The sequence below is a fragment of the Orycteropus afer genome, unplaced genomic scaffold (assembly GCF_000298275.1).
Source record: "Orycteropus afer afer isolate SDZICR_OR568_19922 unplaced genomic scaffold, OryAfe1.0 scaffold00040, whole genome shotgun sequence".
Classification (NCBI taxonomy): Eukaryota; Metazoa; Chordata; class Mammalia; order Tubulidentata; family Orycteropodidae; genus Orycteropus; species Orycteropus afer.
In genome coordinates, this window is record NW_006921627.1 from 2,216,102 (window position 1) to 2,233,476 (window position 17,375).

A 17,375-nucleotide genomic window follows, 5' to 3' on the forward strand; every position below is an offset into this window, starting at 1 on the left:
GGAAGGTTACCTTCATATATAGAGAGTCCAAGGTCAGCAAGACCCTCTTTTAGGCTCAGAGACCACTGAGATGTAGAGCAGACTGGCCCTGCTCAAGAATTTCATGGAGCTGACCACCAAGGGGACCATTCAGGAATCCCCTACCTCTCCCTGTTGCAGATCAGCTGTTGCTCACATGGGTGAGACCTGAGCAAGGCAACGCCCAGTGCCATGCTGTGGGGAGTGGTTCCAACAAAGAGAGAGAATTTGACCTCTCACAGTCCTGAGCAGCTCTGATTCTGATAGCATCTCGTTAACTAGGTTACCGGCTAGTTAAGGCTCATTCCTAGTTCTGAGGCAAGGGAAATGCTGAGGGGCCCACTGATGTAGTCTTCTGGGCAATATGCTAAGAGATAGAGGAGCTTGGTTCTTTGTCAGCATCTTCTGTTACTACAACCTCACCCTCTTTCTGTCTCTCTGCTCTTGCAGAAGGCATGGCTTCGTTGTCTTCATTTCCTCTATCCTGAAAAATAATGGTGGCCTCAAAAAAGGCCTCCAAGCAGGAGAAATACAGTGACAGTCAAATTACTGCCCCATTGTTAGTTGATGTTTTGAAAGTATTGGCCAATTCTTTGTGGTCAGGGGCAGGCTGAAGAAGAAGCTCCAAATAACTTAGATGACTGGCTACAAGGCATACTGAGGCCTCACAAAAGCTAGTGGGCAGGGTAAGGCTGCTGCAGAGACGGAGCTGGGGAAATGACATAACTGGAAGACTGGCCCCCACTTTGGAAGTGGCATCAAGATTATTAGTTAGCAAGTCCCTGACCAGCAACTGGGATGTACAAGGGCAAATTACTGTACCCTTGGAGTAAGGGTGAGGTAAGAACCAGGTAGGAAATTAGGGCTCTCAGATTTCAGTTTCACCAGGGCATTAAAATGCTCATTAGGAAACCCAGTCAGAAGTCTAAAGGACTGGGAGAAAGCTCTGGTGGTGCAGTGCCTAAGGCATTTGACTGCTAACCAGAAGGCTGGCAGTTCAAACCCACCAGCCACTCCTTGGAAGGAAGATTGGGCAATCTACTTCCGTAGAGATACTGCCTCAGAAACCCAAGGAGGAGTCTCTATGAGTTGAATTGACTCGACAGCAATGAGTTTTTTTTTTTTTTTGGGAGAAAGAGTAGCTGGGTGCGTCAGGACCCACCACAGGCATACCCTTTATAGCAGCAAGACTAATTGCAGACCATACCGGGGAGTGGGAAGCTCCTAAAGTACTCCCTGCCTTAGTTAGTATCAGCTCAGGAGCTGGATGGGAAAGAATCTGCAGGGGAAGGATCTCAGCACTTACCCCTGAGAAGGCCTGGAGAAATCCAAGGATGAACCAATAGAGTTAGGAGAAAATCCACACTGGGACTGGAAATTTAAGAACAACAACAGACTGTCTTACCGCACCAGAAGGGGTGTCCCTATGTGAATCCAACAGAAAATTACCCATTAGAGAAAGGGTACCGTGAATGAGATAAACCATCTGGTTTCATGGAAACCAGAGCAGCTGTGCTGAAGAAGCCAACGCAGGTAGAGAGAAGATACCAGATACTGGGAATGCCATGGTGAAGAAGTGGGGTCTACTCTGAGACACATGGGGTTGTCATGAGTTGGAATCAACTCAACCACTAGCCACTGTGGCTATTTAAATATAAATTAGTTAAGTAAAATTGAATTAAATTACTCAGTTGCACTAGCTATATTTCAAGGGCTCACCAGCCACAGATACAGAACATTTTTATTACTGTAGTTCTGTTGGATGGTGCTGGTCTATCGGCTTCACTTCATCCCTTAGGTTTCAAATGCCTTTGGGCTCTAATGTGTCCTGCAACTTGAAAGTGAGCCCTGAAGCATCAGTTGCTATTATTCAAGAAAGCTGGGGCAAGGAGGGTCAGTGAATGTTTTCACTTTGGTTCCTTTCCCCTCTCTGGACTATTCTCAGGCTGGGGAAAAATCTAAAAAGGAAGGCCAAGTCTTTGATCACAGATTGCTGCCAGGGTCAAATTCCCTCCAACTTCCTCCCCTTGGGGAAGATACTAAGAAGCAGTGAGTACAGGCTACTCCCTCAGTGGGCAGCAGCCCAATAAGGATGCCTCTAGCCAAGGGGAATGAGGTAAGTCTAGAAATAGCAGTCCTTGTTATCACCCTCCTATGACCCGTGTGGAAGACAGGAAAGAAGGTTGTTGGGAACCTTCCTTTGGAGTAAGGTTCTACCCTCTTGGGCAGGCCACTTTTGCTGAGGAAGAGAAGCCTGCAATCCCTCTTCTCGCTCTCCCTCTCCTTACTACCCTTGCTAGGACACCATCAGTAGCAGATTCCAGGCAACTACTAACTGACATTCTTTCTGGTACTGAAATCTCTAGTGGGCAGTAGAGTAACTGTGATTGACGTTGCTCCCAGAACCAACTGCTTGCATCACCTGTCTATGGAGATTCTAAATGCACTGAAACCTTAGGACTACCCAGGGTCATCCTATTGGTCATAAAGGTTTTGCTGTGTGGCTCCCTTTTCTCCTGGCACCCTCACTTGGAGTAAAGTTCAATTTGGATTTTAATTTGAGGGAAAACAGCACCTCTACAGTATCGAGTCTTTAAATTCATGAACATGACATATTCTCAATTTATTAGGTTTTCTTTAATTCCTCTCTATAAAATTTTATAGTTTTCTCTGTAGAGCTCTCATACATTTTTAGTTAGATTTATTTCTACGCATTGAATATTTTTCAATGTTGACTGTAAAAGGCATCTTAATTTTTTATTTTCTGTTTTTATTGATAAAATTCATTTAATAATAGGAGGACAATTCAGCTATTTAGTTATTCTTAGCCCATTCCAACCAAACGTTTTTATGCTGACCAACCTGGTCCTGCACAATCATGTACCCAGGTAGCATCAAGTTACCTCCAATTATTCTTCCAAATGTTAGTAAGAAACTTCCTCTGTCTTGCTGTTAGGTGCTCAAATCCATACTACTGTCATTTATGCTGTAAGGATCTCTGGTAGTGCAGTGGATAAGATATTTGGCTGCTAACCAAAAGGTTGATGGTTTGAACCCACCAGTTGCTCCACATAAGAAGGATGAGAGAGTCCGGTTCCATAAAGATGTACAGCTTCGGAAACCCAATGGAGGTCACTATGAGTTGGAACTGACTCAATGGCAGTGAGTTTGGTTTTTATGGTTGTCTGCCTCACTCTTTTTAAACCATCACCACAGATCCCAAAGGTTTTGGTAAAGGATTACATCTAAGCTGGCTTACATTACCCCTTTTGTGTTTGGAGCAGGGTATAAATTCAAACAGTGGGGCAATTGTATTTAGGGTCAGGATTTATCTGAGTATACTCATTTTCCATGGAGTGGTGAGGAGATGGCTAGAAATGCAGACATTGGGAACATCAATTACCATGAAGACAATGAAAGAATGAAACAAAAGTACCAACCACTCAACCAACCAATGAGCCAGCCAGCCAGCCAGCCTACCCGCCAACCAGTCACAGAGATTAAGAAGATAGAGAAAAAAATTGAAGCAGAGATAATATCAGATAACTTCTTCCTGGCTATGATTAATGTCAATCTTCCTTGCTGCCTAACTCTCAGTTTATAGCTCATACTTGGAAATGCAAACTGACTTATATATAAATAATTACGCTAGTGAAATGACTGTGAGATATGAAAGCTGTTCTGTATTTTTTAGGTCATGTTAGAAGCCATTGGTTCTTGGGGGAAGATCCTGCTAGATATATCTACCAGAGCTTCAAGTTTGGTTTGGTTTTCAGCTTGATTTTTTTGGATGTTGCTCCTTAGAAGCAAGGATGTTGAAACTTTGTCTCACTTACTTGGGGCATGTTATGAGGAGGTACCAGTCCCTGGAGAAGGACATCATGATTTGGTAGAGGGTAAGCAGAAAAGAAGAAAACCCTCAATGAGACAGACTGACACAGTGGCTCCAACAATGGGCTCAAACATAGCAAGAATTGTAAGGAAGATCAAGGATCAGGTGTATTTCTTTTTGTTGCACACAGGGTCGCTATGAGTTTGAAATGACTCAATGGCACCTAGCAGCAAAAACATTTCTAAATGAAGAACACAGTCTAATGAGAATCCAGGGAGCCCTGCTTTCTTCAATTCCCTTCCCAGTTTGTCAACCTTCTTTGGCCATCTGGAGCCAGTGAGCTTTACCTCTTCATTTAGAAGCCCTTTCAGGAGTACTCATGAAACAGAACCCTTTTCCTTTCTATCACAGATTGATCCTAAACCAAACTCACTGCCATCGAGTCAATTCTGACCCATAGCGACCCCCTTTGGGTTTCCAAGGAGGTAAATCTTTAAGGAAGTAGATTGCCCAGTCTTCTTTCCACGGAGTGGCTGGTGGATTTGAACTGCCAACCTTCTGGTTAGCAGTCAAATGGCTTAGGCACTACACCACCAGAGCTCCTTAGATTGACCCTGGTGGGTTTGAAATGCAAATGACCTCAAGATAGCTCTCTTCTTTTTTCTTGGAAAAGTCTTTCTAATTTTATCCAGTCTTCTCACAATAGAAAACCAGGGATTAAGGAAGCTAGAAGGCAGTTTAAGGTTTAGACCATCACAACTAGTTACTTGCTAGGAATTGGATTGTTCTTAGAGCTTCAGGATTTAGATTTAGCATCCTTCAGGCTATGCCCCCTGGAGTGCCAGTTTCATTTGCTTCCTCAGGTAGGTTTACCTACCCTCATGAGCATCTCCTGTGCTCATGAGCCATGATTCAGGAAGTCCACTGCAGGGCTCTGCAGACTGCATCAGACATCATTAATAACACATCTGAGTCAATTGTGGAATGATTCAAGGCTTTGAAATATTTAAACCATATGTCTCATGAAATTGGACAAAAATGGTGCCTGTTTTCCTACTGAGAGGCTGTCATTTGAGACTGAAAACAATGATAATGAATACAATGATCTTGCATTCCCAGTTTCACCCGGTCATACTGCTATGGGTGGTGAACCTGTCAGTATTCCTGGGCCAAGTGGCGTGGTATGATACCCCATGTGGAGAGAAATATGTGGGCCCTGTAGAATGTGGTCAGCATAGTTCAGTGATTCTTTCTAGGCCAGAACAAAATGTATGTCCCTAAATGGGACTGGGTTTTGAAGGGAGAGAGAAAGAGTATATTTGCTGCTCTGGGGGAGGTAAGAAAACACCACTATTATCAGCAAATGATATTCTTCAGGAATCTTATGCTCTGAAAATTAGCCAAGATTCCTTGGCATTCTTTACAAGTGAAAGGAAGAATCAGCATTGCAAGAATATTGTCTGTCCATCAAGCTCAACTGGCATAACATACTATACAAAACATTGTTCCACCTCCTACTTTGGCAAGTAGCGACTGGGATCTTAAAAGCTGGCAAGCTCCCATCTAGATGCAATGATGGGTCTCTCCTCATCCAGAGCAAAGAAGAACGAAGAAAACCCAAAATTCATGGAAACCATTAGTCCTAGCAACTGGTACACCATCCAATCTGCAGCCTATATGACTATGAGACCAGAAGAACTAGATGGTGCCCGGATACCACTGTCATCCACTTGGAAGGGGATCTATGTAGGAGATCCTTGATAAAGAGGGAGAACAGTGTGGAACAAAACTCAAAATCATTTGGAGAAAAAAAAAGTGTGGGGGGACCAGGTTTGCTGGTCCAAAGAGCCTGGTAGAACCACTGAGACTAGGCCCCTAGCTGCACTTCAGGTCTGGAATCGAACCCACACCTGTGGCTTCCAGCCAAACAAAAGACAGGCATATGGGTTGAACATTTACCTGAGGTAGATACACTTCCTGGAGAGAACAATCATGAGAGAAAGAAGGGCTGCTTATGCACAGGGAGACAGCTCAGGGGGTGGGAGTATGTGGAGGGATGGACACAGGGAAGAGGTAACTATCGGGAGGAAGTGAGAGGGGAGCTGTTGCATTGTGGTAAACTGTGGTCAATGTCATGAGACAAAGTGTATGTGAACTGCTGTATGGCAAGTGAATTTGCTCTGTAAACTTTCACCCAAATCACAATTAAAAAAAAAAAAAAAAAAAGAACATTGTCTGTCTTATCTTTAAGTTCCCCAAAGCTGGTTTTCCTCTTTCTGAAAAGTATCCAGTAGAGCACCAGACCTGGAAAGATGCTTGGTAACAGCTTGGTGTAGTGGAAAATACATGAGTATAAAGTCAGTAGTGCTAGATTCTAACCCCAGTCCTGCCAGTAATAGTGATATAATTAATATTTAGTCCATAATTGCTCTAAGCCTTACTTCCTTCATCCTTAATATGGGGATGTGAATACCTATTTTTATAGTGTTTTAGGATTACATTCAATGGTGTAAATATAGCACATAGTATGATATCAAGAAATCTTAGGTGAATATTAATTCAAAAGAGATAGATATGCTTGTCAATTAACATGGTTTCAATACCTAAGGAGCAACTTCCCTTCTCCTACCAGCAATTAATACTAGGGCAAGTAAAATTTTGAATAAAAATAGAAATCAGGACCAGTGACTCTTCCTTTTATTTTTATCTTCAGTTAATCTGTGTTACATCTGGAAAAACTAGCAAAGGAAGGAAGAAGGTTCTGAAAGCTGGAGAGCTTTTCTCAAGTTGTAATTCCACAGTTCTCTTAGAACCAACCCTTTCCTATCTGTCATTCCCCAGAAGTGTGGAATGAGCCAGGGGATGGTGCATGCTGTAAAACCCTCCTTCAGAAGTGGCTTTCCATGTTGTGGATCCTAGGCCAGTGACCCTGACCTGTCTACAGAGCCCAGGGATGAAGGTACTGATCAAACCAGTGTGCTGCTCCACTAACTAGGACTAAGTGGGGGAGGCTGATCAGGGAGGGCACAGAAAACGCAAAGTGATATGGAATCCAACTATCGCTACCCTCATTCAGCCAACAGTTCCAATCTTCTCTCATTTTTTTTTTTTTCCCTAGAAGCTGCTTAAGAGCTCTGGTGGTGTAGTGCCTATGGCACTTGACTGCTAACCAGAAGGGTGACGGTTCAGACCCACCAGCCACTCCTTGGAAGGAAGACTGGGCAATTTACTTCTGTTGAGATACCACCTTGAAAGCCCAAGGAGGGGTTGCTATGAGTCAGAATTGACTTGACGGCAGTGAGCTTTTTGGTTTAGAAGCTGCTTACGAGAAACAAAGTATAGAAATTTGCAGGTTACTGCTCTTCCGGTGCTGAAAGGTGCAAGGGAGGAGTGATACAGCCTCTGAATCCAGAATACTGAAACTGATCAAATGGAGCCCCAGCTGAATTTTCTTTACATGAGATTGGTCTATACAGTTGATGAGATGGGCACCACAGAGGCTTGATTGGGTCTGAGAGGTTGGGCACAGAGAGGTTTGGTTTGCCAGACTGTGGGCATAGTTTCTTCTAGATTATGTACTGGAGGATGAGCCAGAGGGAAGGTGGGAAGTGGGAAGAGAAGGACCAGCTAGAAGGACAGAATGGGAGAAATTGTGCTGTCTGTGTATCCTAGCTATGGTCCAGACCATGAGTTAAGATTCTATTTTGAGGTGTTGGCTTTGATCAACATCTCTTGGCACATTGAAGTCCTTTCACTGATTATTTCTGCCCTTCATTCTCCTTCCTTCAATATTTTCACTCTTGCCGCCCTTCTCCATTCTCCAGCACATTCAATCTAATACCCTTTCTCAGAGGCCTACCTTGGGTTTGAAGGCAATGAGCTTCAGGATCATCTCCACAGTGAAGAGGCCAGTGAAGAGCATGTTGAGGATGTTCATGGCGATTTTGAACAGGCAGCTCTGACCGTAGTGCTGAGGGGAGGGGCAGATCGCAAAGAAGTGGGGAAAAGAGAAACTATAAAAATGAGGCAAGGATATTCTGACTCCTCTCTACCTCTGTTCAGCTTTTTTTTTGGAGGCCATTAGCTCAGCGATCTTCCTTCAAACAAACCCCTGGCAAGGCCTCCACCTTTCATGGGCAGTCAAGTGGACTCAGGATAATACAACTTAATTCCTTCTCTGCCACCTCTGAAAATGATGGCTTACAGAGTTCTGTGCTCCTTCTTTGATTAGTTGGGACAACTTTACAAGGACTCCTGACATTCCAGAGAGCTCCTGAAGACAGGTGGATATAGAACTAATTTCCATACCCCATGCCCTACTAGCAATAATGCACACGTCAAGCTTACCCTCTTTTCTTAATTCTCTCACTCTGTTTTATCAACCCAAAATCCTACAAATTCTTTCAAAGGTCCCAGAGAGGAGCTCATCTATGAGAAGTGACACTTGCCTTTCTCCAACATGGAGAAGAGGACACTGTCCTTTCAGTCTCCCTTGGCTGCCATGAAGAGGACAAATTAGAGGGGATCATACAGATCTTATAGATTTCATATCCCTCCATAGCATTCTCTCCATGGAGGGCAACTTTGCACCAGGGCTCTCCCTTGGACTGACCTGCATGGCCAAGCAGATGGTGTTGAGCAGGATGAGGACGAACATCAGGTACTCAAAGTAGGTGGAGTTCACCACATACCACACTTTGTACTGGTGCTGGTTCTTGGGGATGTACCTCCGCAGGGGCCGGGCCTTGAGGGCGTATTCTACACACTGTCGCTGGAGGGAGGCAATGGGAGGAGTAGGGTGGGGGAATGGGGAGAAAATGGCATCAGTTACCTGGGTGATGTTTAAGGGGATGGCAGAGGAGGGTGGGATGTAGATGAAACTACACACCCTGGGGTAGGGGACTCAGAAAGTCAGAGAAATAATTTACTCCTGTAGCTCACTTACAGGTTTGAGATGTTACTTGGAAAAATGTGTGATTTTCCATACTCCCTTAATCAAGGAGATAATCCATTCTAGTCAAGTCTCCTTATCTAGATTGCAGGCAAAATCTACATGTGTGTCTTTTTCTTCCAACCCACTAATGCTTGGGATCATGCTTAGCATTTAGACAGCATTTGATAAATACTTACTGATGGACTGATAGTTGTTTTTCTCATTGATTACATGTCCAACACCCAGAGTCTTTGGGACACTTCTTTGCTCAGTATTTCCTTCCTATCTAAATCAACCCACAAGAAGAGGAAAGCCCTTCTGTTCTTTTTGCTTCCCGTGGCAGAAGACACACCTCTTTGATAGGGGTAAGATTTTAGGCTAACTAGATTCTTGGTGCTCTAGCAAGATCAAGTTCATTTCTCTGCACCAAATCAGGAACCTGAGAGTCACTCCAGCCTCTTCTCTTACCTTCAGCCTCCACATTTAATCTCTAAGCATTATTGATTTCACCTCTTTCCATTCATATCCATCTCTAATATGACTGAACTGATTCAGGGTTTCGTTTTCTCTCACCTATACTATTGTGTTGCTCCTGTTTCCTATCTTACTTCTGATGCAAAGTACACATAGCAGCCAGAATTATGAGTCTACACCTAAGATGCTGACATAGAAACTCATGAGGGGTTCAACCAGCTTAGATGTGGTGGAGCTGAACCTTGTATCATGCTCCTTCCCATTGCAGTCTTCAAGATAGGGTTATATGTTCCCGTGGAGTCTTCCCACGGGGAACCTAGCTAGCCTCATGACCACACCTACATCCCGCCCTAACAGCTTCATTCCTCACTGATGGAGTTCCCAGCTCTTTTTTCTGAGAAGCTGGGATTTCATAGCCTAAAAGAACATGACCATATTGCCCTACTTAAATCCTGTCCTGCCCCACCTCATGCACAGCCTTGTGTGTTTTACTTAAGAAACTATTTAAGAGTGGTTTTCTAAAGCTGCTCTTTTTCTTCACTCCAAAAGCTCTTCCCCTCCCTTGATTCTAGTTTCTTTCCTCTTCAGCAACTGTGCAAACACACCTGAGCACCTTCTAACTTGTTAATTTCTACAGAGGGCATAAGTTATTGTTTTTTTTCTCAGAGCCCATCAGAATCTCCTTAAGCAGATGCTTAAACAGTACCTGTTGAATGAATACATTTGCCAAACCTGGACTTTCCAGGGGTTTGCATTTCTTTTGCACAGGCTACTCAAGAAGACAGAGAGCAGAATAGATAATCTTATGTATGTGCATTGACCTCTCCCCTGACTATAGCCTTTCCTCTGAGTAGGCCGCAGTTCTGACTGCATCACTCTTTATGTGGGCCCTTCCCTCCTCACCTCCTTGCTCCTCTCCTTCCTAGGAAGCTACCTGGTTCTTATCCAGCTCACAGTTCTTGTACTCCTGCTCCCCCTGCTCCTGGAAGGTGACGATGACGAAACCCACGAAGATGTTCATCATGAAGAAGGCAATGATGATGATGTAGATGATAAAAAAGATCGAGATCTCCACGCGGTAGTTGTAGATGGGGCCCTTGTCTTCTGTGTGTGAGTCGATGGAGCGGTATAGCAGCCTAGAGGACGAAACAGGTCCCACAGAGGGAACTGGAGAAGCAGTGTCACCTCTGTGGAATGATGGCACTGCTGCTCCTAGGGGTCCCTAGGATCAGGAGTGCAGAAGACAGTTCTAGGCTGGGAGTCAAAAGATCTGGGTTCAAATCACAGCTCTGTTACTTACTGGCTATGTGCCCTTGAGCCAATCACTTAACCTCTTTGAGTCTAAGATTCTTTATCTGGAAAATGGAGACACTAACTCCAGACTTTCCTAACTCCCAGGACAGTTGATATAATGTATATGAAGGAGTTTTGGAATTGTCAAGAACTATTTAAATGTAACATGAGTCATGCATATTGATTTCAAATATCGATAATATTGATAAATAGTGAACATTCTGCAAACTTGGTTTGGACTCAGAGAGGTTAGTCTGTTGTTGTTGTTGTTATGTGCTGACGAGTGGGACCCGAGTGGGACCTGACTCATAGCGACCCCTCCTTGGGTTTCCAGGCAGTATCACTATGGAAGTAGATTGCTTAGAATACACATAAAATAAATTGGAGAGCAAGTAGCAATTTGGATAACACTTTCACGACCCTTGCTCATTTAGACCATCAACGATGGTTTGGTTTTATACTTAGGTAGTTTACACATGTGTGTTACTCATTTAAGCCTGGATGATATACTCCATCAATCCTGTTATTCTTTGTAGGCAGTGATTATTTCCTCCATTTCTTTTGTAACTCTACAGGGCTTAGTTATTCTTTAGGTGTCATCCATATTTCACCACTTGATAATGATACTGTCATTTAAGATCCATGCATTGTTGTTGACTTGGAAATACTTATCGAGTTTTTGGAATTTTTATATTATAATTGCACTGGACCAAATATTGGTGGAGGGAAGCAAGTGTTTATACAAAAATATAGGGGGCACCTGATGGACAAGTTGCCTGGTAAAGTTGACACAGACCAGGTTGGTCTTTGGTATGAATGTATTGCCTCTGCAGAGGAACATAAACACAGGCTTTCATCCTTTCCCTACTTTCCACTGCAAATATAGACAAAGCTCTCTCTAAAGAGACCAGGACAGAGTCTAATAAAATAGAGACATCTCAGCCCTCTTTATCCACAATGAAGGATATTAGGAGTGGTAATCTTGGATCCTTTGGTGATCAAAGAGCCTGGGGAAATTCTCTCTACATGCCACTCCCAGATGCCATGTAATGACAGAGGGTCCTATTATTATAATTCACACTGAGGGTAGAAAGGAGAGCTAAAAGAAGCTCAGTTTTACTTGGCATTTCTAAAATGTTGACATCTTCTAGAAAAAGAAGAGTCTGTTTCAACAGTGACCATGAACTATAGTTGTTCTGGAAATAAACCTTCATTGCCTGGGAAGGACACAGGTATGACCTCTGGGAAGGGGTGAGGGACATTAACAAAGCTTGGGAAATGGGTAGAGGTCAATAACTTGGCCTTCTAATATCAGGTTGGGTAAATCCTTGGTTTGCATACTTACTCTGGCCATCCCTCAAAAGTGGAGACAGTGAAGAGGGCCATCATGGCCGCCAGAACATTGTCAAAGTCAAACTTGCTGTTCTCCCAGCTGCGGGGCTGGATGATGGGGTGGTCAACCTCCCCATCCTTGTACGTGATGTAGTTACCCCTGAGAAAGGAGAGAAAGGGTTCCTTTTGGGGTCTCCCATCTTCCTTCATACGCAAGCCAACAATGACTCCCAGCATTCTGGGTAGGATGGGATGGGACTGGTTGTTTAAATCTCACAATTCTAGCCAGCTTCATGGGTAGAACCTTCAGGAATAGATAATATTATATGTCATATCAAAAGGACCAGATTGCATATGGGTAAAAATCCAGCTGCCACTGGTATCTGAGAAAGAATGGGCTGTCCTTCCTCTCACACCAGGTCACCAGCTTCCCAGAGTTAACCAGCCTTGGTGCTAACTGCCCTCCAGTCTGTACTCACTTGCATTCTGCCTCAGTCTGCTTGGAACTATCTGAACAGGTGTAAAGCTTTCCCTGGAAGACAGAAGAACAGAATGATTGGAGATAGTCATTAATCAATGCTTCAATTTTTTAAAAAAATTAGTGAGTATCTATATAGCCCAGCAATGTGCTTAGGACTGTGGGGTAAAAAGCCTAAGGAGAGCATAAGGGAAGACATGAATCACATATATAAACAATCAATGAATGAAGACACTCAGTGCTGCAAAGAAAAAAGTGAGCACCAATCCAGGACAGCTGGGATCTCTAGGAAGGTCTTGTGAGCTGGCTTGGAGGAATGAATGATGTAGGAGGAAATCTGTGGAAGGTTATATGGAGGCAAGTGAGGTGGGAGAACAGCAGAACTGAAAAGATAAGGCAGAAATCAAGGAGGATGGTAGCTGCATTGTGGCTGAGGGGTCTGGTCAGGATGTAGTGGGAGACAACCTGGGCAGCTGCAGGGTGCCTGAAAGCTAGGTGGAGAAGGGTGGACTTGATGGTATTGATAACAGGGAACTGCTGTAGGTTTTAATCAGGTGACTGACTTGAAGGTTTCAGAGCATGGAATCTTCTCTCTCTTGCTAGAAGGAAGGGCAGGGCCCTATAGGGTAGGCAAAGCTGAGGAGGGAAGAGGCCTTTGGCCTGGTGGCATAATGCTTCTTTCCAAACTGTTCTGTGTCTAGGAAGGTGAGTATAGGGCTGTGGTTGGAGGCCACCCTCCTTTTTTTTTTTTTTTTTGTCTTATTTTGTCTTATCTCCATGTGGTGCAGGGAATTACTTAAAATGTCTCTTCTAGTCTTTTTGACTCCCATGAGATGACTGGGTTGGATTATGCAAATGTGAGGTGCCTTGTGACCCACCAAGGGGATTGGATAGCTTGCTAATAATGTAAATAAGGTAAATGGCATCCTTGTGGGGGTGGGACCACGGAAATAAGGTATATGGAACCCTAACATGGAGATTGGTCAGTTTTGCCATCTTGCTGGGCTTAAAATGAGCCCTCCCGGAGGCAGAAAAGGGGGATCTCACCACTGTCAAGAGAGAAGAAGCAGGAGTGGAGCACATGCCTGGACCTGAGATCCCTGTGCAGAGAGAGACAGCAGAGAGATGGCGGCAGCAGAACCGAGAGATCTGCATAAGGCAGAGTGGCGGGCTTCTCAGCGCATGGAGTGAGAAAGCTGAGTGTCTTTGGGCAGGAGGCTTGCTGGCAGAGTGGGGTGCTTGACTGGGCATGGCAGACCTAAGAGAACTTTGAACACTGGCCCAAGTAGGGCAGAGGCCAAGGCCAGAGGGAAGTGTGCCTGCTGCATGGCTTAGAAGAAGCTGTCCTGTTTGAAGAACTGTATCTTGAGTGTTTCCGATCCTGAATCATAACCTGTTACTTCCCTAATAAACCCAATAATCATGAGTACTGTCTGTGAGTTCTGTGTGGCACCCAGAAGTGAAGTAGAGAGGGCCATAGAAGGGATGGTTGGTATCACAATTGGTAAAAAGGTTGGAGGGTGGTGGCATGTCTGACTTCTACCTCACAGGAATCACCTTGGGCCTGTTGATGTTTTCTGGTTCCTCCTTTCCCTTGTGAAGTTACAGGAGGTCCGAGGACACCTCCCCCTATGACCTTTTTTGCACTCCAGTTCTTTTCCGTTATGGATTGACTTATATCTCCCAAAGAGGTATGTTGAAGTCCTAACCCCCTGTATTAGTGAATGTGACCTTTAGAGAAACAGGGATTTTCTTTGCAGCTATTATCAGTTGACAAAGTCACATCAGAGTAGGGTGAATCCTATACCTAATCCCTTCTGAATGGCATTTCATGGAAGAGAAGGACAGACACGGAAATAGATATATATAGGGGAAGACAGATGCCATGTAATGACAGGCAGACATACCTATACCTATAAGTAGCAAAGAAACACTAACGGTTGATGGCAGGCCTCAAAAACCCCCAGAAGGAACTGACATGACTGATACCCTAATTTGGACTTGTAGCTTCCAGAATTGTGAGACAGTAAATTCCTGTTCTTCAAAGTTACCACCCGTTTGGTGATATTTGTGTTATGACAGCCCTAGGAAACCAAGACACCTTCCCTGGGAATGCTGATAGGAGAGGAAGGAAGCAGGACCACAAATCAGGGCCAAGAATTTACCTTGAAGAGCTGGACCCCAATGCAGGCAAACATGAACTGCAGCAGCGTGGTGACGATCACAATATTCCCGATGGTGCGGATGGCAACAAACACACACTGAACCACGTGCTGTAGTGGGAGGGAGAAGGGGGAGGCAGGGCTTCAGGACGTGCCTGCAGCCTCAGCCTCCTCTGCTCAAGCCATGAGCCTCTCTGGGGAGGCACCCCGTTTGCCACAGTTGGGGGAAATCAGCCTCAAAAAAGGCAAAATAAGTTTCCCAGCATTGTACATTGAATGAGTGATAGAAGCCAATGAAATTCAAAGTCCTGCTGGATTCTAGGTGATAACAGTGATAAAGAGCCCTGCTAACTTCCCATTTTAGCAGTAAGGGATATAGGAACTGTTCCTCTATTCAGGGGGGGGCAATGTTGGGCACGAGGTTTGTGTGAGGGTCTTCCCTTTGCAAAGGTTTTATTACGGGCTCCGGTTCTAAACAGCTGCTGCCTCTGTCATTCTGTTCATCATGGAACCATGACTTGAGTGGGACCAGAGGTGTTGGCAGGCAGAGTCCAGGCTCCTACATGGCAGTGTGACCGCTATCTCCTCCCTCAAGGCCACCCCTCACCTCTATAGAGTGAGTTGCCACCAACCAACTGACCAGTTGATGCTTGTTGGCCCTGCAGGTGTCTTCCTGTCCAGGCCCACCTGTCTCTTACCTTTAGGCCCTTGGCCCTGTTGATGGCCCTCAGGGGCCTGAGTACTCGCAGAACTCGCAAGATCTTTACAACATTGATTGCACTGGACCTGGGAGAGAGAAACAGGGCAGGGGTGTAAGCCTCTCCTGTTTTTGGAGCAGGAAAGACTGTGGCAAGGGGATACCTGGACAGAGCTATTTATTCCAAGGCACACCTGGGAGACGTAAAGTCTGTTCAGTGTTTTTCCATCCTAGAACCATCCTCTCTTCCCATCCTCACCCCCAACCCTGTAAGAACCCAGAGCTTGCCTGTGACCCTGGCACTTTCCTGTTGGTGAGTAAAGAATATGAAAAACATAAAAAAAAAATGATGCCTAGTTAAGGTATCACTGAACTTAAAGAATAATATACTGATGAGGAACTCCAAGTCTTGTAGCTGGAAGGTAGGGAGGGGGTGCTGGGTGTGGGGAGGATGTGAGTATTAATAACTCACTATGAATTATTTGCAATATAATGACCTACTCAGGGCAGTATCTGTGGTGTCAAGGAGATTTAGAGCAAGGCAAACCTGAATTGAAACCCCAGCTTTGCCACTTCCCAGCCAAGTCACTGAGAACAAATTTCCTAACTTTTCTGAGCCTTAGATTCTTTCTTCAGTAAAATGGGGCAGTCATCATCTCATAAGGTTGTTGTAAGGATTAAATAAGAAAATGTATGAGAATCAACTAGCAGTAGGCTTGGCACATATTATGAACCCAATAAAAGGCAGCTTTTCTTATTAGCGAGTCTTTGAGTGGTACAAATGGTTAACATGCTCAGCTGCTAACTGAAAGGTTAGAGTTTTGAGTCCACCCAGAGGCACCTCAGAAGAAAGGCCTGGGGATCGTCTTCTAAAAAATCAGCCCCTGAAAACCCTATGGAGGAATGGTCTCTCCACAGTAGGCACCACACAGCTGGGAAGCCAGGGCCAAGTCAGAATGTCTGGAACCTTCAAAAAACCCAAACCACACTCACTGCCATTTAGTTGATTCAAACTCACAGAGACCTTACAGGACAGAGCAGAATTGCCCCATAGGGTTTCCAAGACTATGAACCTTTACGGAAGCAGACTACTTCATCTTTCTCCTGCAAAGTGCCTGGTGGGTTCAAACTGCCAATCTTTTGGCTAGCAGTCAAATATTTTAACCACTGCACCACCAGAGCTCCTCTGGGAGCCTTAAGCCAAAAACCAAACTCACTGCCGTGGAGTTGATTCGGACTCATAGCAACCTCCCATTGGGTTTCTGAGGCTGTAAATCTTTACAGAAGTAGATTGCTCTATCTTCCCTCCATGGAGCAGCTGGTGGGTTTGAACTGCTGACCTTCTGGTTAGCAGCCAAATGCCTTATCCACTATGCCATCAGAGCTCTGCTGATCTCTGTTAGGAAGGAGGAACTAGGGCCAGGCCACCCACAGCCAACTTTGGCAAGACACTGGGATCATTTCTGGAATCATTCACCTTTGTTATTCCAACACTCACACACTATTTCTGATCAAGGTCCTCTCTCAAGTACAAGTGACTACTCTAACACATACGTAGTCACCATGAGTCAGGAGCCAACTCCACAGCAACTAGTTTTGGTTTTAATCATGATGCCTGGTGAACACATCATTGAACTTATAGAATAATATACTGATGGGGAACTCCAGGCCTTGTGGCCGACAGGTGATGGGTGCCAGAGGTAGGGAGGACATTTTGGCACTTATCTCCAAACACATGTCCTAGTCAGTTGCCCATTATATTTGTATGTAAGATTCACTCCAGTTCATAGCACAGTCAGGACTCCAAGAAGGAATGGTCTCTACACAGCAGACTCCACACAGCTGAGCTGCCAAAACCAAGTTAGAAATTTTAGGAGCTGTAGATCACTGCTTCTCCCTATTGGGAGGCAGATCACCTAGAGCCCCCTGGTCAAATGCTGGGATCATTTCTGGAATTATCCGTTCATCTTGGGGGTATATTAACCACACCAGGTTGGTGAGCAACTCTGAAGTTTATTCCAACTCTCACATGCTATCTCTGATTGAGATGCCCTCTCAAACTTTTGCAGGGCCTTATGCCTGCCTTGGGACCCAACAAATGTATGACATGTTGGCAAGTGCTGATTTTATTCATACGGTCAGGATGATATGCTCAA

The 17,375-nt window shown here is 44.6% G+C and overlaps 1 protein-coding gene across 1 annotated transcript in view; it reads right to left on the reverse strand.

The window, feature by feature from the left end:
- The window catches only part of CACNA1C (calcium voltage-gated channel subunit alpha1 C), an 806,686-nt gene that overhangs the window by 112,746 nt on the left and 676,565 nt on the right, over positions 1-17,375 (reverse strand). Inside the window, exons 22-28 of the mRNA XM_007937025.2 lie at positions 15,221-15,308; positions 14,526-14,633; positions 12,362-12,414; positions 11,896-12,042; positions 10,192-10,393; positions 8,463-8,621; positions 7,710-7,820 (exon numbers count right to left, since the gene is read on the reverse strand). Coding sequence (XP_007935216.1) covers positions 7,710-7,820; positions 8,463-8,621; positions 10,192-10,393; positions 11,896-12,042; positions 12,362-12,414; positions 14,526-14,633; positions 15,221-15,308 — 868 coding nt within the window. The remainder of the gene's footprint in view (positions 1-7,709; positions 7,821-8,462; positions 8,622-10,191; positions 10,394-11,895; positions 12,043-12,361; positions 12,415-14,525; positions 14,634-15,220; positions 15,309-17,375) is intronic.